Here is a 23,925-nt window from a genome sequence, read left to right on the forward strand (position 1 = left end):
TAATTTTTAGCAAACACCGTAAAAACATTTTCTAGTTAAGAGGCTTCTGTAAACAAAAGACTGATGTAAATCTCAGTGCTCCTGTTGTGCTGAGGGGTGACCTTGAGAAAAGCAAGTGCAAAGCAAAGCACCCCCGAGCAGAAAGCTGGACAACCACCTTGCAGCCACGTGAATTTGACAGAAAAGGGAAGCTCAAGCAAGATTCTGCAAGAGGCATTTTTACTACCACTTTCCAACCACTTATAGTCTGTACAGATTGTGTGTGTGTGTCTATATATATCTATACAAATAAAACATTTATATACAAGTAAAATAATTTCTTTTTTATAAAGTCAGGCTTCAGAAATTATGCTGCATATCCTACTTTCTATATATGGAACATATACGCACCATATTACCTGGAAAGTCTCATACAGCAAAATAATGAAGCAATGCACACTTTCTGTATGTTGGCTTCAGTGGAAAAATATAATATATGGGTATACGGAAATAATGTAAGGGTAAAAACCTTCGGACAGAGCAAGTGAGAACAAAATCACCTGTAACTCACAAAATTGTTGTCTAGAAGGAACAGACAGACTATTCTTTGGAAATGTAAGTCAATACAAAGTTGCAAAAAGGATATAAATTATTCCAGGTAAATTCAGTACAGAACTCCATAAAATTAAGAGGCAGGAAAGATTAACCAGCCAACTACGACAGCCAAAATGACGCTTTTAAGCTCATGAGAAAAAGCAACTGGTGCTCAGAAAATAGAATCAAATTATTTATTAATGAATGACAATGATATCTAGAAAAACAAGGAATATTGTGACAGTTTACAGTTGTTGTCCATTTGGAATACTTCCATTGGAAAATAAAAATATGAAGTATCTTCCCACATGCTAATACTTCAGAAAGTACTGAGAAAGAAATTTTGAGTGTACGAGACTAAAAAACAGCAGGCTGTAGTTCACATAACAGAAAGCACTGACATTACAGGAGTACAGGAGGAGCAATTTCAAATTTAGTACCCAGGTTTAAAAGCCTTAAGTCTCAATCAGGAGGTGTGGGGAGGAAAGCTTAAGGGTACTGAAAGACTGAGAATCTAACTGTTGCCTTAGTTCTTCCAGAAATCACTACATTATTGATTTCATAATAAGCATCAGCTTGAGGAATGCAGATGACAGTGCAGATGTCCACAAATGCTCTGACCAAGCTTACCTGTTCCATTGGTTTGCACTGGTGGCTTTGCAGGTTGCTGAGCTGCAGGCACCTCTTCCGTCCTACAAAGAAAAAACAGAAACAATGTGAAATGTTAAAGAAGAAGAATTTATTCCCTTTTAGGTAAACGAAGCACTAGAACCTCTATGGTTTCCATAGCTGAGATTATAAAATCACAACAAGAAAAAAACAAACATACACCCTTTCACAAGGTTCAAAACATTCATTGCACTTAGGACCCAGGGAAATACCATCCACTGGAAGGAGAGGTGGGGTTTAGCCATTTCATGTCACCAACAGCTCAATTTCATCTTACAACAACTAAACAATTTAGTATCAAATTCTTTGCATTAGTTTGTATGGTATATTCATTGCAATGCCTGCCAGGAAAACTTCAGAGCCATGATTTTTCTCATTCAGTAATAAATTAAAAGGGATTCCGTATCACAAGTTGATAGCCACAGCAGTAGAGCAAAACCACAGTTTAATGCATAAATCTTGAATTCTGCTGCCATTACTACAGTCAAACACCACTCAACTTCACAAGAGGAATAAGTGTCAAGAATGATTTAAAATGTTATAAGCTCTAAAAATGCAGAGATACCAACTGATTTAACAATATCTTTAAAAATTTCCAGAATCGAAATAACAGCTTGAAAAACTGAGACAAAAATGTTCTAAAACTATATGTCAAGTAGCAGGCATCATTGGTCTCACCTTTCAAAATGAGTCAAGAATAATATTCTCATCCATTCAAAGTGAACAGATTTTTGAAAACACAAATGCTTTTGCCATTCTGCACATGTGCAAGGCTTCAAATTATATTTGCACTATCCAGAGCCTCCAACTGCCAACCTGTCTTGAGATTACTTCAGGCTTCAGTCCCAAAGTCTTCAGCCATCCATGTACAGCCATCCTACAGAAAGATTTTTCTAATGAAGCAGCAGCTTTGACAACACAACACCAGCCACATCAAGCTTCACTTGACAGGGAGTTGTACGATTGAAAACATTACTGCTTGAAACAGAAATTTCATTATCACTCATTTATCAGATAATATAGATACTTTCAAATGTTCCCTTCATCTTTTGCTTCTCAGGAAGGGAATCAAGTGAAACATGGTCAAAAAACCAAAGAGTGGGAAGAGAGATCCCACTGCATTGGGCAGATTGCAGAAATATAGACATACAGTTCTCTCTCCTGCTGAAGGACATTAGGAAAACATCTCACTGTTCTGTCTGCACATGGAAAAGGCCGTTACTAATATGTGCTGTCTCAACATCACCATACATCAATGGGTATGATGGAGAAACCTCAGAACTAATTACCTCCCTTCCTTCTTAACCATTCCTCAGATTTAATGAGCTTACAACATCTTTGTTCATTTCTAAAAAGAACATTTAGAAATAATTTACTGATTTATGAATTATAACAGGACATTTTAACTGCTTAGATGATGAATTCAAATGGTTCCTGCTTTTAAAGACACTTGTTTTCATGACTCTTCAGGACTTTTCCCCAGCATGCTCCCCAGAGTATTTGCAGCAACTCTTCTTTTCAAAAGCCACCTGAAATTCCACCAGTTTTTTCTAGCTCAACTTTAACTTTGGTTTCTGTGCCATTTCCCCTCAGTTTCTATACAAACCTTGGGTTCGTCACCTAAAAATTCCTCCTCTCCCTGCTTCTTCTCCCACACCCTTGCATCTCCTCCATTTCAAGCTCTCAAAAAATAGACAGCAATAAACATGATCAAATTTGCACCAACTATTATAGAGCACTGTCTTGTTTTCCTCTATCAGCACATTAGATGGTTACACCACATAGCTGGGCGTTTTCATCTGCAATCTGTCACTGTCACTGTGTTTCACTGAAGCTGAAGACATATTTAGGTGGAAAGGAGGCAGTCACTCACAAGCAGGTTCACACAAGCAGGAGCCAGTAACTCAACCCACTGCAGTCATGTGAAGGCACCGGGGTGGTGTCACACCTGAACAACTCCTGTGACAGAGCCAAGACAGGATCCCACCACTGCCAGCTGTCAGACTCTTCAAACTGGGTGTTCCTTTGACATGCTGGGATGTATTTTCAGAAGCAGCACAGTGTCATTACTCTCCATGTTTCTTGGGCAAAAAAATCTCATCAGGAAGCAGTTCTGGATAGCAGCCTTACTGGGCTACATCAGGAGCACATGACAGTTGGCTTTGGCCCTTCTTGATGCTTTTGTTTCGTTTTTTTGGCAATGCCTTACTTGCCATCTGCCTGTTACTCCTTCCCTATGAAGAACCTGACCTTTACGAATCATCGGGTTAATGACAGCTCATTACTGCACTTGTGAATCAGGTTATAATTAGCCACTTAAGACAGATCTGGGCCAGGAACCTCAGAATTCATTGTTTAGGCTTGCACACCTACTGGGAAGCTCAATCCCAAAACCAGGTCACATCAAACCATGGGTTCATCAAGACCACTGACAGAGGGGAGAAATCATCTTTGCTACAGTTTCTGCACCACTCTTCATGCCAGAGACCAGTTAAAAGGCTGAAAAACATAAAGAGTCCCCAGAACAATGCTATGTTCCTATGTGGGCTTCCTAACTACAGCCTGCACCAAAGAAAACAAGCTGCATTACTTCCTCTTGGAGCACACTTTTCACACAGAAAAAGGGTTTAACTGGTAACACCAACACATCCCCAACCTGAAGTGAGGTCATGTTTAGACAACCAGAGATTGTACCCATTTAAAGCACAGGTTGATTAAAAGAGGTAAGAGGAATCTCAGTCTGTGGAGGAAACAAACACAAATGTACCTTTTTTTTGTTTCCTTTTTTTTTTCTTCAATATACTGAAGTCAGGGAAACATGAATATCGATAAATATTAGAGTTGTTCATGACCAGTACACATGTACCACTCAAAACCAACCAGCACATACTGATGCAGTGTCCACTCACTGCTGCCCCAGAGAACATCACCAAAGCATTATTTTTGTAGCTGCAAGTATGACACAAAAGTTAAGGGAGTCTTGACACTGAAGGCCATTTATCTTAAAAAAACATTTTTGGTTTGTGCATATTAGGCCCTGAACACAGCTGCAAGTTGAGATGTATGCAAATCAACAGACTCCCTCCAACAACTGGGTGAAGACTAGAACTGCTGCATACAACAGGTCCAGTCACTGCCAGGATGTTCTCAGACATATTCAAAGCAATTTTGCTACAGGCTAACTCCAAACTCACAAGCAACCAACCATCAATCTTTCAAAAGCTCTTGTGGAAGCCAGTCAAGGCTGTTATATATTTCCTACTGTTCAAAGCAACCTGAATGTGTGTGCACATACATCAAAAGCACATTCCAACCTCATACATGCAAAAATAAGCATAAATTAGGTATTTTCACAGCCTAGTTTAAAGATATATCATTCAGGTATGCACAGCTTCTTAACCTGAAGAGCTCTTAAAAAACCAAGTTAAATAATTTTCATGGTTTGCATCTCCTTCCCATTAAATACACCAAGCACTTCAGAAGCCTTTGCCATTCTCATCCACAATGAAGGAACAGTGTCTTATGCAGAAGCATTGTCTATTTAGTCCTTGTAAAAATAATTCACAATGATACTAATAAAAATGTTTGCATGAGTCACAGCCTGCTGGTAGGTGTTGTTGCAAAACTTGTTATTTTTTCTTCCTCTGTGCTTCTAGCTCACCATTTGTAATATATAGCAGCAATAGCTCACACATTTCAGATTATTTATGCACTTCTCTACCAGCAAAATGTCATAAGCTTCAGCTGCCATTCCAAATGGGGGGATGTCCTGAAGTGCATCTATGGAAAACTTTAACTGAGGCCACCACGTTTCTGAATACTGACACACACAGACAATAAACACCATGACAAACAAAACCACTAAAAATCCTCTTCTTCCACTCCTCTCTGTGCACAACTCAATGAAAGAAGCCCATGTTCTTCACTAGCAAAAAAAAAAAAAAGATTGTGAGCTTGTTGTTTTCTCTTTGCAAACATTTTGCATCATGTTTTATATTGCTACTTGTATTGATCTGCTTCACAAATACTTTTAAAACTGCAACTTTTAAAAATAATTTCTTTCTTCTTACATCACAGCATGCTTTTGTTTTCATTTCACTTCTGTAAGCAGAAAGAAAAGCACATGCAAATATGTTTATATACTATCGTTGTTTAACCCCAGTCTCCAACTAAGTACCATACAGCTTCTCACTCTCCCTGCCAGGGGATATATGAATATCTATTTTAAAATTGTGTAAAGAATTACCTGAGAAGCAGGGTGAATTTGGTTTTGTTGACATAAGCAGAGAGAACTTTTTGCCATTACTTTGCTTAATAAAATTAAGTTTCCATAAGGCATAATTTGCCTATTACTTATTTGACTATGTCAACATTTCACCTGTAGTCCTAATAAAAGTATTTTAAAATGTCCACAATGAAGTGTAAAAAGATAGTAAGCAGTGAAGAAGAATTTCACACAATGAAGCACAAGTTAATGAAAAATCATAGACAAACCGATTTTTCTCATCCTGAGTAGGAACTGAAAAATTTTCAAAGTCTTATTTTGTTGTACCTTACATATCCTGCCTGTCCCAAAAAGGTTGAAATATTAGTAAGACTAGTTAAAGACTCAGGTAAGAGGGATAATTGGCTGAATGTAATCCGCAAGTGCAATACCCAAGCTAACAGGACTAGTGTAATCCTCAGGATATCTAAATGGGAACACAACACTCAGGAAGTAGCGTCATCCTACCTTAATTTAGCAATGACACGCCTGCTAGAGATTTACTATTGTCCACAATCCAACAAAGCACAGATGTCGCCATTAACTCTGATAAACAAAGATCTTCCATCTCTCTTCTCTGTAAAACGTGTACTCACAAGCTGCAGTGGGCCAGATCAGACTCTGAGCCGCCCTCATTACTCTGAAACAGGACAGAATGATGCAGAGGAAGATGGTTCCTCATCCTCCTCCAGGATTCCCAGCAATGAGGAGATCACTCTCCCCCTTCTCTATGCACAATATAGAGCCTAGGCATACCTGTTCTGGGGAGAAAGCCAAAGGCTTAAGGACAAGCCTGTGGAATTTGCACCTCAAGCAAGACAGTATCCACAGTTGCCATTTCCACGTACCACAATACTCATTGCTTTCTACTGCTGTTAGGGAGCTAGCAGATACTCTCAGCAAGGGAACGGGTCCAAGTTTCTCCTCTTCAGCTGTCCACTCAACCAGGCAACATCAACCTACATACACAGCCAGATCAACCAGCATAGGTAATAAAAATGCACTCTCACATCCCAGATGTAAGAGCAACTCTAGGTCACTAAAAAAAGCCCAGGTCAGAGCACTCTGGACCACCTTCCTGCTTCATGGTCATGGTGCTGCCTTGGGAACCAGACTCCTCCACAAGGACCTTCCAGAGCCCCTTCTAAGCACATGACTTGGCAGCACAGGTCAAAACTACACATAGACCAACCTTGCATGGAACTAGTGATTTTGGAAAACCGCTGATGTGAAACATGACCTAAAAAAAATCCCACTCTTCATCTTAGGACAAAATGGCTGAAGAATGGCAGCTAAATTGATGAAAGGGGTGGAGTACTCTTAAGGAGACAGTGGAAAAGCTGGAACTCTTCAGTCTGGACAGAAGCGTAAGTGAAGAAAGGACTGATCAAGGGTGGTAAATAAACAGACGCTGAACAGTTATTCACCAAATCTCACAATTCTGTAACCACGGGGCACTTATTGAAACCACTAAGAAATGTGTTTAAAAGGAAAGAAAAAAAATTGTGTCTTTAGATTCAAGGGGACTTGTATTGTCTCCATAGCTTCCAGTGGTAGACAGCTCCAGCACTTTCAATGTTATTAAATAAATTCACGGATAACAGGCCTGCAAACAGAGACTGAAGCGAAAGGCAGCAATGTACCTTCTGATACCCTTAAATACATTGATTGTGGAGGTTTACGAGGAGCAGCTGAGGTACCTGGGTCATTCAGCCTGCAGAAAAGGGGGCTCAAGGGAGACCTTGTTGTTGTCTACAACTACCTGAAAGGGGATTTGTAGCCAGGTGTGGGTTAGTCTCTTCTCCCAAGTAACAAGCAACAGGACAAGAGGAAACAGCTTCAAGTTGCGCTAGGGAGTTTTAGATTTGATATTAGGAAAAATTTCTTCACCAGAAGAGCTGTCAAGCACTGGAACAGGCTGCCCAGGGAAGTGGTTGAGTCACCATCATATTTTAAAACGTGTAGATATGGCCCTTAGGGACATAATTTAGAGGTGGACTTGGCAGTGCTGGGTTAATGGATGGACTTGATCTTAAAGGTCATTTCCAAACTAAATGATTCTATAGGAGCAGGAAGAAATTGACCACAGAAAGCAACCAGACTCATGTTTCCTATAAATGGCTCTGATTTCCATTGCTACAGAACACCAATGGACACAGACTGCTGACCTGAGCAGAAAGGCATTGGACACAAACTGCTGGCCTGAGTAGAAAGGCATTTTTACACTCAGAATGGAGCGCAGAAAGAAGCAGAAGACCAGGAGGAGTTTGTATGGCATTGGGAAACCTCATATCCAAGCCAAAAGTTTTTCTTTTTTGCTCTTGCTTGTCATCTCTATGTAACTGGCTTATAGCGTGTGATTATGAACTCAGCCCACACTATCTCCCAATGATAGAAGTTGGCAGTGAACCACAGATCCTGCTGCTCAGCCAAGTAATCTTGGCTACTGCTGAGGAAGATAACATAGGCACCTAGGTATGCAAGTGGTCTAGAGCAACAAGACCACCAAGCAACTGCTATGGTCTTAAGATCCAAAGTCTGTGCAGCGAGGCAGACTAAGGAGAGATGTCAAACACAATGCTTTGCATCATCAAGATGGATGTCTTCAAGGCTGAAAGGGACTAGAGGCATAGGGAGGCATGTTTCCACTTGTCATTGCAGTGGCAAGGAAGGCTCAAACTCCAGTCACTCCCACACATTTAATGCTGTGGTACTGGGATTTCCATGCTGCTGCTAGAACAGGAACAACAAGGGCTGGGCACTCTGGAAAAGACACAGGTTTTGAAAAGTCAAAGCACATGCAATGGCACGGCAAAAGCTCTGGCTTTCAGTAGTTCCAGCTGGGCAAGATCCCAGAAGGAGAGCATCAGAAAAGGTGAAATGAAGAATATCTCAACTAGAAAAGTGTCACAGCACTTCTGTAGCTATAGAAATATGTATGGTAACTCATATGTACATGGTGTTAATGATGTACAGGAAAACATAAGCACCATCTCTCTCTGTGAGCTATTGTTTTAAGAGCACCTAGGCTGGAAACATATGCTTTTACCAGAACTTCTCATAGACAGTCAGAGATCTCAAGTGGCTTTCAGCTTTACAGTGAAGATATTTCTCTTACCTTATTTTAGGTGCTTCATTGATTTTTTGTTCTAGTTCTATTCTTCTCTGCCGTTCCTTTTCTAGTTCCTGCCTTAATGTTTCAGTGCTTGTTTCTTCTCTCAGCTTCCTGAGCTCCTCCTCTGTTAATTAAAGGAGAAGATAAAGATTTAGTTACCCTGAAGTATTTCTGTAAGAAATTTAAAATCTAATTATGACAGATTAAGTGTGGGGGATTTTTTTAATCTGTGCTATACCAAATATGTTCACCAGAAAAAAACAAGTAATCAAGGGCTAGACAGACTTCATAAAAAGCACACAGCTGTATGATATACAAAATATTTAGTTACAATTATTAAGCAAGGGAAAAAACAACTCTGAAGTTTTCTTCTCAAGATGCAAAATAAGCCCATGGTACAAGCTATCTTTATTTAAATACAACATGACATACTCTTCATTCCCCAAAGAAATAATCAGCAGGAAAGGCTGTCTATTGCTAAATCCAGTGGCCATAACAAGAAAAAAAAGTATCTGATTTTTTCCCTCATGTCTTTGGGTAGGAAAACACAATAAATTCACATGAAGTTATATGATGCCATACTGGACTGACTGTCCACACATGTTGTCACAAGCTTTATTTTCTGTATACAAATATGACCGTCAGCATTTATAAAATTAGGCATTTGAAAAGCGTCTGCAGGGCCGAGCCCTTTCTTATTGTGCTAAAAAGAGCAACCTAATTATTTTGCTGTTGTGAAAATTTCCCAGAGAAAGGCAACAAGGCTGGTGAAGAGACCTGAACACAAGTCCTATGAGGAGAGGCTGAGGGACCTGGGATTGTTTAGCCTGGAAAAGAGAAAGCTGAGGGGAGACCTCATCACTCTCTACAACTCCCTGACAGGAGGTCGTAGCCAGGTGGGGGTTGGTCTCTTCTCCCAGGCAGCTATCAGTAAGACAAGAGAGCACGGTCTTAAGCTCCACCAGGGGAGGTTTAGGTTGGATATTAGGAAGAAATTCTTTACAGAGAGGGTAATCAGACATTGGAATGGGCTGCCCAAGGAGGTGGTGGATTCACTGTCCCTGGAGGTTTTCAAGATGAGACTGGATGTGGCACTTAGTGCCATGGTCTAGTAACCACAGCAGTGTTGGATCAAGGGTTGGACTTGATGATCTCAGAGGTCTTTTCCAACCCAGCTGATTCTATGATTCTGTGAACCCCTGCCTGTCAGTTTCTGGCACCCTTGTAATTTTATCTAAGTCAGATGGTCCCATTATGGGCCTGAGCATCTTACAGTTTTAAGAAGGGGTTATGAAACAAAGAACTAAGTTTAAATTTTTACCCTCTTCTGAGGTTACACTGTGCCCTATAAACTTCAATGTAACAATCAGATATATAAACACACACACACAGACACTCACAACTTCTTTCACAAGAAGTTAGCATCAGCTATGTATAAGGCTTTTTTGTGTCTAATTAGCCTTGCTTTTTTGTCACTGGCAGAGTCCTTGTTCATGACCTTATTTAACTCTAGCGCTAAAACGGGGTCATTATTATTGATAACTTTTCCCAAACAGGTATACAAGAAACATGAAAAACCAAAGACTGAGATTCTCTTTTTTTTTAAGTCTTTTTAAACAAAAAATTTACTCCACATTTTGTTCTCTGGGCTGTTTTTTTAGCTCAATCTCAACAATAAATAGTAGAGCAGTGGGTGTATTTCAAGCTTACAACAAAGCAGAAGAGAAAATACTTCACTGCAGATACAGGGGTTCAGGCTTTACGTTTTTTTACAAAATTGGTATACTATGTTATAACCTCCAGCAACCTCTTCTATTTCTTTTCACATATTGCCTTGTAAGTCTTTGATAATCAGATAATTTTGATATCTGAGCCTCTCTGACTCCAATCATTATGCATCTTGAGAAGGTCTGAAGCCGTAATGCAAATGTACAGAGGAAAATACACACTCTCCCTCCTCTGCAGGAGGCCCTGGGGCAGTATGTCCAATCACTTTATCCGCTGTGCAAGTTAGCTGGTGGGAGATTATCTGCACTCCTGCAGCAATAAGAGGTTTAGAGCACAGAATTAGGAGAAATGGGAAAAAGATACATGAATCCAGAGGACAACATGATGGCTTCCACTGTGAAGCTACAGCTTGAACTCCACCAAAGAGAAAGGAGTGCTGTCATTCATCTCCCCACTGATGGATGGTTACTGATCCTGGGAAGAAGAGCTGGAGCACAAAAACCAAGCAACTAAAACTGAGAATCCCCAAGAGTATGGTAGGGAAATGTCACTGTTGCAGCAGGTATTGTCTCTCCTGTAAATAAATGGAAAGATATAGACATAAGGGCAGACTTACACATGGAGCTGTTCCTAATTACGTGTCCACAAGGAATTTCAAATCCAACAAGAAAACTAAGTTTATAATTAGTTTTCCCTACTTTCAAGGGCTTGCCTTGTTCCAGAACACGGGCCTGCACACAGCTGAGGGGAAACATCTGTTGCACTTCAAATGCACTGGAGCTTGTGCAATATCATGAAGATATCACAGAACGTTCCAAAGTTTGACAGGGATGTTATCTTCTCAATTCCATTAAAGGAAAAAAATTCTCCATTAAGCACATTTATTTTTTTTAAGAGGAAGTGACTATGCATTTTGTGTATATAAGAAAACCACAAGCAGTATAAATTAACTTCAATGTCCTTGAAAGTTTACTCAGATCTTCCAGCTTCCCTAATTCCAGTTGTTCCGATTGCTCTACATCTTGTACTACTAAAACCAAAACAAAACCCCCAGAAATTCAACCACTAAGAAGATAAGCAGTGCCAAAGATTCTTTAAGGAAAGAGGCAGACTTAAAGGGTTCACAATGAATGAGGCAGAACTCCTATAAAACAAAACAAAACAAAAAAAATGCAACATCCCATCATTACGGTTTGTCACAGCTTCACATTTCAGAGCATTTCCTAACTTTCCCATACATGACTGCAATTCAAATCCACCCCACTGCTCTAGCCCATTTATGTCCTTAAAGTAGTATTTGTTGCTACTTTGGCAGCAGTGTGGTCAGCCACCGTAAAACTTCCATGTTTAGTTAGTTAAATACTCTTAACTCTGCTAAGCAACAGAAGGGGAAGGGGGCGAAGTTCTTCCTTGCTCTCTCCCCTGAAATAATCTACCATTTGGCCAAGCTGAGCTGCACTTTCAAAGGATATTTCTCTATCCCTATGGGGTCCTCTTGCAGAATGAGTGAAGTTGGCTACAAAGAGCAGAGGTCACAGACCCCTGAGAAGAATCCCTAAGAACATTTCACCACGGTATCTATCTACTGAGGTTTACAGATGAGTATCCTTCTTGATGACGAGAAAGGAGCGCTGCTTGGATTCCATCTTCAGACAGTCAAAATTCAAACATCCTCCCCCCTCAGCACACACACAAAAGGGTAAAACATAAAAGGCCACGCTTCAGCTTCAAGATTAATCAGCTTCCATAATTTCCCTCCCAGGCATATCAATCACAGCTCGCTATCTTCTGCTGGGCAAGAAATGTTAAAATACTGCAAGAGTCTCAGTGTATGTCTTAGCTGGACACGCAGGTGAAGCAAGCAGCCATAAAGGTGACCTGGTTAGAAGTGGAAAATTACTAGCAGAAGAAAGTGTCTGCTGAAATATTGACAGAGAAAATGCTGGCAAGGCTGGGAACTAGGCCTGGGAACTAGAAGCATTGTCAAGAAGTGCAGCTGGCCTCTCTGAAGTGCACAACCGGGTACCTAGAAACCAGAGATACCACTGAAAGGCATGAAAATAAGGAACTGTAATAGCAACTTATCATCTGAAAAGGTGAAAAATAGTCTGAAAAAAAGGGAAAACATCCTGGGAAAGTAAGACTTCGTAAATGCCATTAGCTGTTCTATCTGCAAGAACAAGAAAAGTCTAGAAAAATAAAAATTGGCACAAGAGAACAGAAAACATCAGCATCTATTGGCTATTCTGAGTGAAAAGCAGAAATTATCAGCATCTATTGGCTGCTGAAGTGATGGTGTCCAATACATTTCTATTTCTCTATTATATAAATATGGCTTCATTTTTATTCAAAATGAAGCTTCTCTCTCCAAGAACTTCCCATGCTGTGTGCACTATTCCTTTCCCAAAGGGGCTGAACTCTCCACACAAACTTTCTAAGAGATCTTGGACCTTTGCTAAGAAGGGTTTGGTTTGTCATCCATTACCTCGAATGGTTTGGCCCATATAAGGGGCCAAATATGGGCCAATTAGCTTGATACTGGTATTAATGTAAACATATGTATATGTGTATGTAAAGTAATCCATCATAATTACATTTTCTGCTGTATTACTGCTTCATTAGTGATCATTTTGTAGTAACCTATAAGAGTGTACACCTACATGGTTGCTATTGCTATACACCTACTATTGATTGCTGCCAATAATTTATAACAGCTTGCTCTCTCTATATGTTTATTTCATTCATATATATATATTCACTTTATAAATCATAGGTATAGTTGCTAGGGGTGATTTTTGTGGTATTTGTGGCAATCTGTAATATTAAGTAAAGAAATTTAAAGTAAAAAGCCTCCGTGTCTTTGAGTATTACAGAAGCCTACCAACCTACAGTCATAACCTCTATATACCTACACAATGGGTAACCCTTTAGGCTGTGACAGCAGGTGTGACCCTGAAAAAATGCTTTAAAAGCTCTCTAGAAAAGTCAACTTGTGTAGAAAAGCAGGACAATATCTGGATGCTATTGCACTTCTAAAAATGAGCTGTAGATGTCTGTGAGACAAGGCAACAATGGTGTTCCAATGACATTAATCCAAGTATTATTGCACGGTAAACCCTAGGAGAACTGAGCCCATAGTAAAGAACGTCATCAGCCATGCATCTCACAGGTTACCAAAAAGTTTATCTATTTCATTTTTTCTACAGCATTTTATCCTCTATGAGGTCTAATGTAACTGTCCCACCTGAACGCTTAAGTATTCGACCACTCAAATTCAAAGATTAACATTCCAAAAAGGTTAGTTGATACAATGGAACTGCTACAAGATGAGCTACCAAGTGCTGCACCATTGTCTGGCATCAGCCACTAGAGCAACTGAAAAATTTCAGTTTGCTCCTCAGAATACACAAACTTGTAAAAAATGTTCTGACAAAAAGCACTTCAACACCAAAGTATTTAGTTCTGGTGAGACCGAACAGACTCTGAGTAGTATTTAGATAAGAAGGATGATACATGAGGCTGGGAAGGCGTGGCAGAAGGTTGGATTTCTAATTCCAATACTGCATATGCAGCAAAGCTGATGCTTCCCTTAATCCTAGGATTGAAGGTAGATTAGGGAGTTTCCTCGTAGCTGTTTTACATAACAACATTCCTTCCTAGGCCTACAGGTACACTGCAAAACCTCCCTCTGGGACTAAGTGATCAAAAATTTCTTTCAGAGCACAACTACAGACTGCCAACCTGCTGTTTCTAGCTACCAAATCAGTTTAGTGTTAAATCTAAGGAGACCAAGTTGAAAACTAGAAATGCCAAAAAGCATACATGCTCCCCATCATACTTACATGAGGAAACACCAGTACTTAAGACAAAAGTAACCCTTCTATGTCTATGTTAATCATTGCAAATCTCTCTACAACACTTTGAACATTACCAGAGTGTACATTATTTAATTGGTACTAAACACACTAAATTCCAATCACACATCTTCAAACTGGATCTCATCAGCCATACTAATGAAGCCAGAATTGTCTCCAGCGCAGGCAGTTTCTACCGCTACCAGACTCCTAATCCCTATATAAAGCTAATATTTACTTGTCCCAAGTAAACCAACTATATGACATTACTAACAAGATGTTAGGAGTCTTAACAACATATCTATTTTCATCATCATAGATACTGAAGAGCTTTTAGTCTTCACCTTAAAAACCAGCAGGAAATGGCAGTTCTGTAAAAGACATGAAATGACTTCACCATTTAAGATAAAGCGAAGATATACAGAGAATGAGGTCTGACCAACAAGCAGTGATGGAGGAAGGACCCACAACAGAATTCCCTAGCCTGCTTTTTTCCTGCTTACAGTTACTTTGCAATTTATATATACTCCTCTGAAGACACGTTCACAATTTGCAGCTATAACTGGATACAGCTTAATTGTACTATTTGTTACCCGTTCTTCTTCTAATCCATGACTGTCCTTCTCCAGGGCATATGTCTTTCCACCAGTGACTCGAGAACCACAGAGACTGCCAAAAAATTATCACAAATCTACCCAAAAGGCTTCAAATAAAACATTAGCCTTTGATCCCAGACATTGAAAGATATCTTACTTCTTTGCATGCCAGATGCTTGGGGAAGAAAAGTACTTGTTTAAGCTATCGCTCTAACAGCTCCACTTTATTAGCTGCCCTTTCTTCTTTCAGTCACCACTTAAGTTCATGTCCTCTTTCATGCTTGGACTTCAGTGCTTCAATTGGGAAGCAAAAAGCTCACCTCCTTAGGAGTACTAGTCTTGGTGCTTTAAGAAGAACCGAAAAATGTGCCTTGTAAACCTCCAGACTCCAGGTTGACTGTCTAACCCCCTCCTTTGTCTTCTGTGATTAGGTGGTTGCTTCTGAAATGGATACCAGCATTCTTATTCTACAGAGCTCTTCCAGAGGTGGACAACAAGCAGTCTGGAAGAACTCTTCCTTGTTTTGGGGGTTTTTTTTTTTTGCATTTGTGAACACCTTGCTTTGTCAATTTAATGGTTTTCCCTTGCGGTCAGGCCTCTTGGTTGAATCTTGCATGAATCTTTCATCCAGAAAACAAGGCAAAAAGATTTTCTAATAAGAATACTGGTGTCATAGAAAGCCAAAAAGCAGAGAGAATCATTAAAGATTAAGAATATTTATTGAGTTCATATCCTTCCCTCCTCTCTCCTGTGTTTTCTATAGGGATTTTGGTAGAGTGGAGAAGTGAAACAATCAAATATAAATCCTGTATTTTCACTATGACTGTTCTCCAGCTAAGTCTGCACATATCAAAACAAAGAAGTGATCTGTCATGCCCAATGACTTAAAAAACTTCAACACGGGTTTGGCAGTTAAACAATCTCTTTTTACTTTGTTTTGTTTCCATCATTCTTTTGTTCTTCTCTTTGGTCTTTCAAAGGCAGAGCTCCTGCTCCAGTACTTACAATAAGCATATCTTTTGAGGACCAGTTTTTGAGTCTCTTTGCATACGCCTACAGGGCAGGGAGCAGCGTGGGCTCTTGCTATGCAGATAGGAAATAAGCCAACTCTGATCCAGAGGCAGTGGAGGCAAGGCCGAGTGAACCAACAACCTGCCTCTCAGTGCAATTAATATCCCCTGGTACTATTCTCCTCACCTGAATAGCAGGAGTCTCATATGAAGTGTTCTTCTCTTTTGTGAGATGAAGGAGACTGATTTAAAAAGCACCTCATATTTGACAGTCTTCCTCAGTGCAAACTGCTCTAGTCTCTCTCACCATTCTCATTATGTCCTACTTGGAGTGGGTGATGTTAGAAAAAACTAAGATGTCATTGCTATGGTTTGTACAAAACAGTTATGCTAAATACCAATTAGTAACTTTACATACAGTGCTTTCAGTGGAGCTTTATTGTGTTATAAGTGACACAGACAGGATCATTTCCCCTTCATTATGGAAAGATTTTAAATTATGCTTCCTGAAAATATAGCGTAGTGAGACAGATCCCCTTCTCAAAACACCAAGTGGGAAGTTTTCTATTGCTAGATACACTTATAAAGTCAGCTTAAAAGTCATGAAAAGTACTGCTGCTATATGAATTTCCAGAAATTTCAGGGAATAAAAGTGCCAGAAGAGTTGCAGAATCCATCTAAAATGAAGGGAGCTGCAAAAATATTGTCATTATTGCAAGAATGGTTTTCACTCACTAGTTTTGGCAGAAGTGAAACAGTCTACAAATGTTGAAATAATGTCTGGCTTAGAAATAGCAGCAGGCTCTTCCAAGGCTTTTGTGTTACTAAGCTGAGCAGGGAAAGGCAAGTTCCACATGGGGCTCCCAAACTCTCCATCCCAGTTACACAACAGGCAGAGGAACAACAGTGCTGACCATTGCCCTGCCTGGATTTTCACACCCTCTCTGCAATTCAGGAAGGGCATGAGCTGGGCATGCAAAAAAGGCAGAAGCAAGAGCACAGCCCACCTACAGAACGCAGGGAGTAGGTGGCATCTGTTCAAGCCTCTGGAGGAGCTCAAACAATACATCTCTCTCAGCACAGTGCTGCATTTTGGTTCATCAGTCCCAAAGATGGTGTGACAATATGAGATCCTCCAGCTTTCTGGCATCTTCATGTAGAGCATCATCATGTACATGTCCATGTATGTGCTTTGTCCAATGACTTGAGCACATTGCACAAGTCAGGACTAGAACAAGGACCAGTCCAGGACTCCAGCCTGCTGCTGCACTGGGCTGGAGTCGCATCCTTTCCCTCTCCTCTGTTCTCAGAAATATCGTGCTCTTGGAAGCCAAGTCGAGAGCAAGCAAGAGCCCAACCCATCTCCTTTACCAGTCAGAACAGAGTCCTTACAGATGAGAAAGGAAGGTCTGAATGTTCCTTAGTCCGTATTGAGGCTTCTTAAACCCCAGAGAAGTGCTCTAACCTGCTCATGACTGCCTCGTCCAACGTTCCCAATATTTCCAGGAAAATGAAGCCAGAGTTTTGGAGGTTTGTGGGGGTTTTTGTCCAGGAAGGCTAGAAATGAACTCAATATACACAGTATGTCATGTAAGCATCTCCAGGTATAAGCAATACCTTTCCTACACCTCTTAGGAAACTTTCTGTAGGTTTTGAGAAGTCTCCCAGTCAGAAGTCAGATCTAGAAAAACTTCAAAATTTGTTACTACAAAGCAAGTGAGAGCAGTTCTATAGCAAAGCCTGAACTCACATCTTTCTACTGTGTCTTTTCTGGGTGCCCAGGCAAAATACTTAAGAAGATTCCCCACCAGTCACCATAAACAAACCACAGTCCTCATCAGAGAAGCTCCACAATCTCAAGGGGCACATGCAGATCTCCTAGGGACATCTTTTTACTGCCTGAGAGTCCAGGATTTTAAACTGAAAGAAGCTTAGGGGAAGGAGTAAAGGATGTGAGAAACCCAGGGTAAGCTCCACTGCTACAGCAGCCTCAGTGCTCACCAGCATCAGCAAGCTTGGAGCCCAAGCTGCAGCATCAGGATCCCTTGGCCAGGGCTGACCATGTAGCAAGCAGCGGCTACTATGGCCCAGAGCTGGTATTTGGGTGTCTCAGACATACACAGCAGCTGCTTACTCTCTCGCCAGGGTCTTCACCTGCCCTAGATTCTGCTTCAGCTGTAGATTCTGCTTCCAGATTTCTAAACCTAAGGTTCAGATTAAAGGCTGCCAGGTCAGTAAGAAGACAGCAAAACCAATGCAGTGAATCTGTTCTTCTGCTCTTCTCTCTCTCTGCTACTGCAGCTGGTGTTTGACCCTTTGAGAAATTACACCAAAGGTATTCTAACACAGTTGGTAATTGGACTCTGACTCAGCTTCATAGTCAATTTGTTGCATACAATTACTGGGGCTATGCAGAACTGGACTTTTCAGTGTAGGTCTTCTGTTGGTTACAACCACCACCACACACTTTGCCTTCAAGATTTAACACTTTTTAACATCCCAGATCTGCCTGAGAATCATGTATGTTTTTCTAGAGCTCTGCTTCCATGTAGTCACTATTTTGCTAGGTTGTTCTTCATTCAAAGAATCATCAGGTCATTTATATCAGAAAGAACGAGCCAGAGAAAACACTGTGGAGTTAGTCACATAAAGGGCTCAAAAAGGCACATGAGGATGAAGACTATGCTGGAGCAGAATTTCAATGGGAAAGCAGCATAATCCCAAGTTATTTTGTAATGCTAGTATAAAAATCATAACTGAAACCAGTGGTTTGGTAAGCCCCTGAAGACTCCTGCCACACTCTGCTGTACCAAGTGGAATGCAAAACCCTTGTGGGAGAGGACTTTATTTCCTCCTAGAGCTCTTCACCCTCATGTAGTGTTTCTTTGATTTACTGAGTCATGACTAACCCTCTTCTCTAACAGTCACCTGGTTTGTTTACTCTCATATGCTGCTGCTACCACCAACTCCTCTTCTCTGAGCTGCTAAATTTAGCACTGCAAAAGGCTTGAACATCTTTGACCAAGAATTAGCTAATACTTCATGTAAACCACAGGATGCATGTGTGCTTACAAAGCACCTTGTGGCACCACGATCAGAGTGCTGATATCTCCAAAACTGCCCTCTATAAGCAGGCACAGGAAGCAACAGGAAGAAAAGCAGAGTGTTTACCTCTATGAGGTGCAAACCCAGAAAGATTGTGGGTTTGCATAATTTTTGTCTTGCAAATGCAAGAGCAGCAAGCATGATTTTATTTCTTGTTTAGATACAAGTAGGTTTTGAAATGGAAACACTAAAACCACTACTGATCTTAGCAAAACTGTCCTGGTCAGTAGTTGCCTTCCCAAACTGAATCCTCAACTAGCCCAAGGCAGTGTTCATGTGCATTTAAAACTAGGTTATAACAACACAAAATCCTTTAGAAATGAACAATTCTGATTGTCACAGCTCCAAGAAAAAGTTTTATCCATCCACGTGCACTTAAAACTCTAGCAGACTAAGCTCTCTGCACTTTTCATTCAGCTGGTGTTCAAGCCTTTTTCTTCAGGAATCCCCAACACCACAGACCCAACAAACACAGTTTTCAGGATTCCTGTAATAAGGCTCAGAAGGAGCCATTAGATCACAGAGATTAAGACCATTCCCACACAGACAGAAAAAGCAACTTGGCTGGAAGAGTCAAATGATCACTCCCTCTTGCTTAAGACATTATCCAAGATCCCCTCCTCTGCCTGCCTCATCCTCCTCTCAGTTTGCAGCTTAAACCCCTTGCATTTCCAGTCACATTTTATTTGCATTTACAGCTATGCACATGCTAAGCAATTCCTCTCCATCTTCATATCTTTGGATGTTTAGATTATCTCTTTGCTAAAGAAAAGATTCATCTGGCATCTTAGATGAATATATTTTCCCTTTACAGACAACAGCTTGTCTCCAGTACCTATTTGATCCAGATTTCCTCTGCAGCTTGTAGAGGCTACAGTTAGGTTTGGGATGTGTTTCACTGAATATACTACTCAGCCAAACTGCACCTATTACTTGTGCCTACTAATGGCTGAATAGAGTTTAAAGAAGACTAGTGCTTTGCTCTTCTTTAGCCAGGCACCTGCAACTACAGACCCACGCTGACTTGTAGCTGTGTAATGTACATTATGCATAATGTTTAGCTGAGACGAAATCTCCTTAAACCTCCTGGCACAATAATACAAATAAAAGTACAGAAGAGGCAAAAATAATGTCAGAATCAAACTGATAACAATTAGAAACTCAACACATTAAAAAGAAAATCCATGAAACTTTTAAGCATTTCCCTCACTTACTAGCACTTGCTTTGATTTTTGCACATCTAGCTGGAGGAAATGGAGTTAAGTGGATGTGGTAAACGGTTTATGCAAAAACACAATTATAGCCAGACGTCCTTAAAGAATTCCATAAATAAAAATAGTATGGAAATAGTGCAGAGCAACTAGCCTTCTTAAAAAACACCTACTGCAGAGAAACTAGCTTTCTTAAAAAGCACCAGCTGCAGCTATAGGATTTTAAAAAAATAATGATCAGGCTTTCTTCCAAGGAAAATTGAAGTAAACAAACTGCACATTTCAAGAATATTTTGCTGCATGCCATTAGTTCATTTTTGGGAAGAAAACAATAATGAAGCACTTCTAGTATTAAAAAAGTGCAAAACACAAACTCAAAGAGAAGGAAAAAGAAAGGAGAACGCAGGAGCCATACCCAAAAAGAGAACTGCTACTTCACTCCAACTGACAAACACAGTGACCTACTTCAGCCTAAAATCTTGAATGGAGTGTAGGGGAATAAAGAGTAAGCTTTACCTCACTTATTTTCCCACCAGTTTATGATTCTTATTCTTGTTTTTCAGTACAGAGTTACAACGAACAGGAGAAATCCATAATTTCAGCTACAGCAAACCTCAGGCTTTGGTGAAGAGCTCTTGACCTAGCAGTAAGGGCTGGAGACATCCAGAGCTGACTCAATCCACCCAGCTAAACTATCCCATCAGCCTGAACCTCCAACCATCTGCTCAACATGAAAGAGTGATCTTCATTACCCTTTACCTTGGAGTTTGCTACAAAGGTCTGTGAAAAGGAAAAAGGATTCAGCCAGAAGTGGTAACATAGTTTATCAGAAGGTTTTGAAATTACAGCAAGAACCTGAAGATTACAAACGTTCACAAAAATAACATTCAGTTACTGTAAGAACATGCTAAGAAAGGAGAATGGATTCACCAGCAATGGAGGTGCCCTGGGAACCCTATTTTATATCAAAAAGCATGTCCTAGTTCAAACCAGAAATCAGTTCTGGTAGGTCCTACTGTTTCTGTTACACACTAGATTACATCAGGAAATCATACATGTTCCATCTAGTTTAAAAACAGTTGGATAACAGGAGCATAAGCAATATATCATCTTTGCAATGGAAGAAGTACATGGTAACTCTGTAGTTAAATATTCAAGTAAAGTACTGAAACTAATGAGGCAAGTCAAACAGATCTTTCAGTTTTTGCCTGATATTCCAACCGTGATACCTCTTCCAGCTATCAGTGGAAGCTGATAGTAGCTTGTTATAAATTCTTTCCCAGTTTCCTTTATCAGGCCTCCCTCACATACATGGGGGGGAACATATCGAAGAAATATTGCCAAATGAAAAACAAGTTAGGGAAATTAATGGCAAATCCTTGAGAACATGCTGAAGATAAAACACAAGTCTTGTTGCTGGATTATAGAAATTGAATAGAATCCATAGGCTTGTTATTCCTACCCCTTAGAAAATACCTGACAAGCTTTGAACACATAAAAACAACCCTCATACTCTGAAGTTAAAACCAAAACATTAAAATGACCGTTTTGGGAAGCAACTGACCAAGAATTCTCATTGATTTATTACAGAGATCTCTACTTCTACTAAGTCACAGGAATGCTTGTCTTCCATTTTTCCGTTTTTAACTATCCTGTCTTAAAAATCAGCAGTTCAGACCTCCTGAGATTAAATCCCCAAAATCTTGTGGCTGCCTCTAGCCATGAATGACTCATATACATTTTTTCTCATATATACAAATACACGTATATATACAAGTAAACCCAAAAAGTAACACCTGAAATCTACAGACACTCTTCTCTGTATTTCTTACATCACTTACTAGTAATCCTTATACTGTTAAGAGACATGTCTTTTAAGACATATTATTTGTTGAAACAGCTGTCAAGGAAATGCACTGGTTGCCCCTTCAGAAATCTCTTCTTATGAATTACTACTAGAAAAAAAACTCCACCTATTCCAAGCACATTAAGGTTGACTTAGTTCTAAGATAACCTGCAGATGTCAACATCAAGATTTCAACTAAGCAGCTTTAATCATGTAGTGAGGTATGCTGTGAGAAATGCAATGAAGAAAAAATATCCAAGTGACCCAGAAACCCTGAGAATGCTTTTAAGGTCTTCCTAGGGAAACATCAGCCCACGTGCTATCCGCACATCAGCACACCTCAAAATTCTGATGCCAACTTCTACAGCTTACAGAAACCTTATTTCAGCAAGCTTAAGCCATTCCTCCTCCACAGAGCATTTTATACTTACGTAAAAAGTGTTTTTCCAGTAAGGCTATTTCCAGGTGACCTTTGATCTCACTCAGTCTGTCAGACTCTGTTCTGTTAAAATCCGGGACTCCTGAAGCCATGATGATGGTCCCTGGACCAGCCTATAAGAAAGTCAGAACATATTCACAGCTCAGAAGCACTTTTTTTTTTTTTTCATTTAAATACATCAACTTATTTCTGGGGCAGTAAAGAAACAACCATGTGAGAAACATGAAAGTATCGACAACTCTGCATGCCTCTCTCAGCATTAAATTACCAAAACAAATGAATGAAAGCTAATCAAATGCATGGTATCTCTCCCATGTGAGTTTACAGCAAACATTTCTACAGACCTCAGGAAGTTACAGAAAACTAAGATTTCCCACCACCACCACCACCACCACCCTTACAAGTTCTGCTGCATCATCATTTAAACCTTACTTCTGTTGATTTAAAAGGCATATTTATACTATCCCTCTCTTCTTCCCATTAAATGAACAGTCAATGGAACACACTTTACCTATAAAATTGTGAAGCTATCAAAAGTAATACTTTCCTAGATAACTGCTGAGCTATTAGAAAATACATATTTTATATTTTAATATCCATTTATAGAATGTGTAATTCTGAAGACCACAGGCTCTCAGCAAGGAAGGGCTCCCCACTCCCTCCATCTCCTCCACAGCCCCATTACTGCAGAAGGATGTTGCTGGTGCCCAGGAGCTCATCCTGGCAGGCTAGGAGAGGGGGGAGTCAGGAGACTGGTGTCTCGACAGATTTACCAGCACCCCTCAAGTGAACTCAGCACTGGAAATACTGCAGAAAGCAGGAATTAAAGAGCAAATTGATTAATTTGCAAGAGCAGTGACAACCACCATCTCCATGAAGTGAGCACAGAAAAACCCCAAGCCCACACAGCAGAAGGCAGGTGATGCCATCTTTCTCTCATTAAGTGGGCATTTTCAAACAGCAGGGAAAAGGGCAGGTGAGGGCGTCTCCTGGGTAATGGTTGTTCAGCACTTGTGTGCAGTCCCTACAAGGTACAAAAAGTCTGTCAATGAGAATTACAGGAGCTTCTTCAACCACTAATACTCAAAATCAAAGTGATAGATTACGGAAGGCTACATCTCAGAACAAAGACAGAAAGGGATTAATTTACCCATTCTAATCACTCCCCCACTCCTTGTTTGAACCCTGAAAACACATAGGAACTGTACTGCTTTCAAACACCAGCTTGCTTACATTTAACCACACCACCTAAATTACATATATATATATATATAAACTCAAGTAATCTATAGTGGTATGGCCAGTCTTCGCGAGCGAAGATTTGGGAAAGGTCATTAACCCTTCAAGCCTGCGCAGTGGATTTTTTAGGTGAGACACAGCGTGCGCTGAACTGAGCCCACCCTTTAATCCTGATTCCCAGCCCCCCGGGCAGATGGAGCTCGTCAGCCCTGTAAGGCAATCCATCTAAGAGAAGGTCACTCTAAACAAACCTACGTCCTGAGACCCTCACTGCCA

The 23,925-nt window shown here is 40.2% G+C and overlaps 1 protein-coding gene across 1 annotated transcript in view; it reads right to left on the reverse strand.

The window, feature by feature from the left end:
* The window catches only part of GRAMD4 (GRAM domain containing 4), a 78,823-nt gene that overhangs the window by 22,778 nt on the left and 32,120 nt on the right, over positions 1–23,925 (reverse strand). The window contains exons 3-5 of the mRNA XM_017811564.1: positions 22,403–22,523; positions 8,625–8,745; positions 1,204–1,265 (exon numbers count right to left, since the gene is read on the reverse strand). Of these exons, the coding sequence (XP_017667053.1) occupies positions 1,204–1,265; positions 8,625–8,745; positions 22,403–22,523 (304 nt within the window). The remainder of the gene's footprint in view (positions 1–1,203; positions 1,266–8,624; positions 8,746–22,402; positions 22,524–23,925) is intronic.

This window comes from Lepidothrix coronata, unplaced genomic scaffold (assembly GCF_001604755.1).
Source record: "Lepidothrix coronata isolate B3197 unplaced genomic scaffold, Lepidothrix_coronata-1.0 Scaffold32, whole genome shotgun sequence".
Classification (NCBI taxonomy): Eukaryota; Metazoa; Chordata; class Aves; order Passeriformes; family Pipridae; genus Lepidothrix; species Lepidothrix coronata.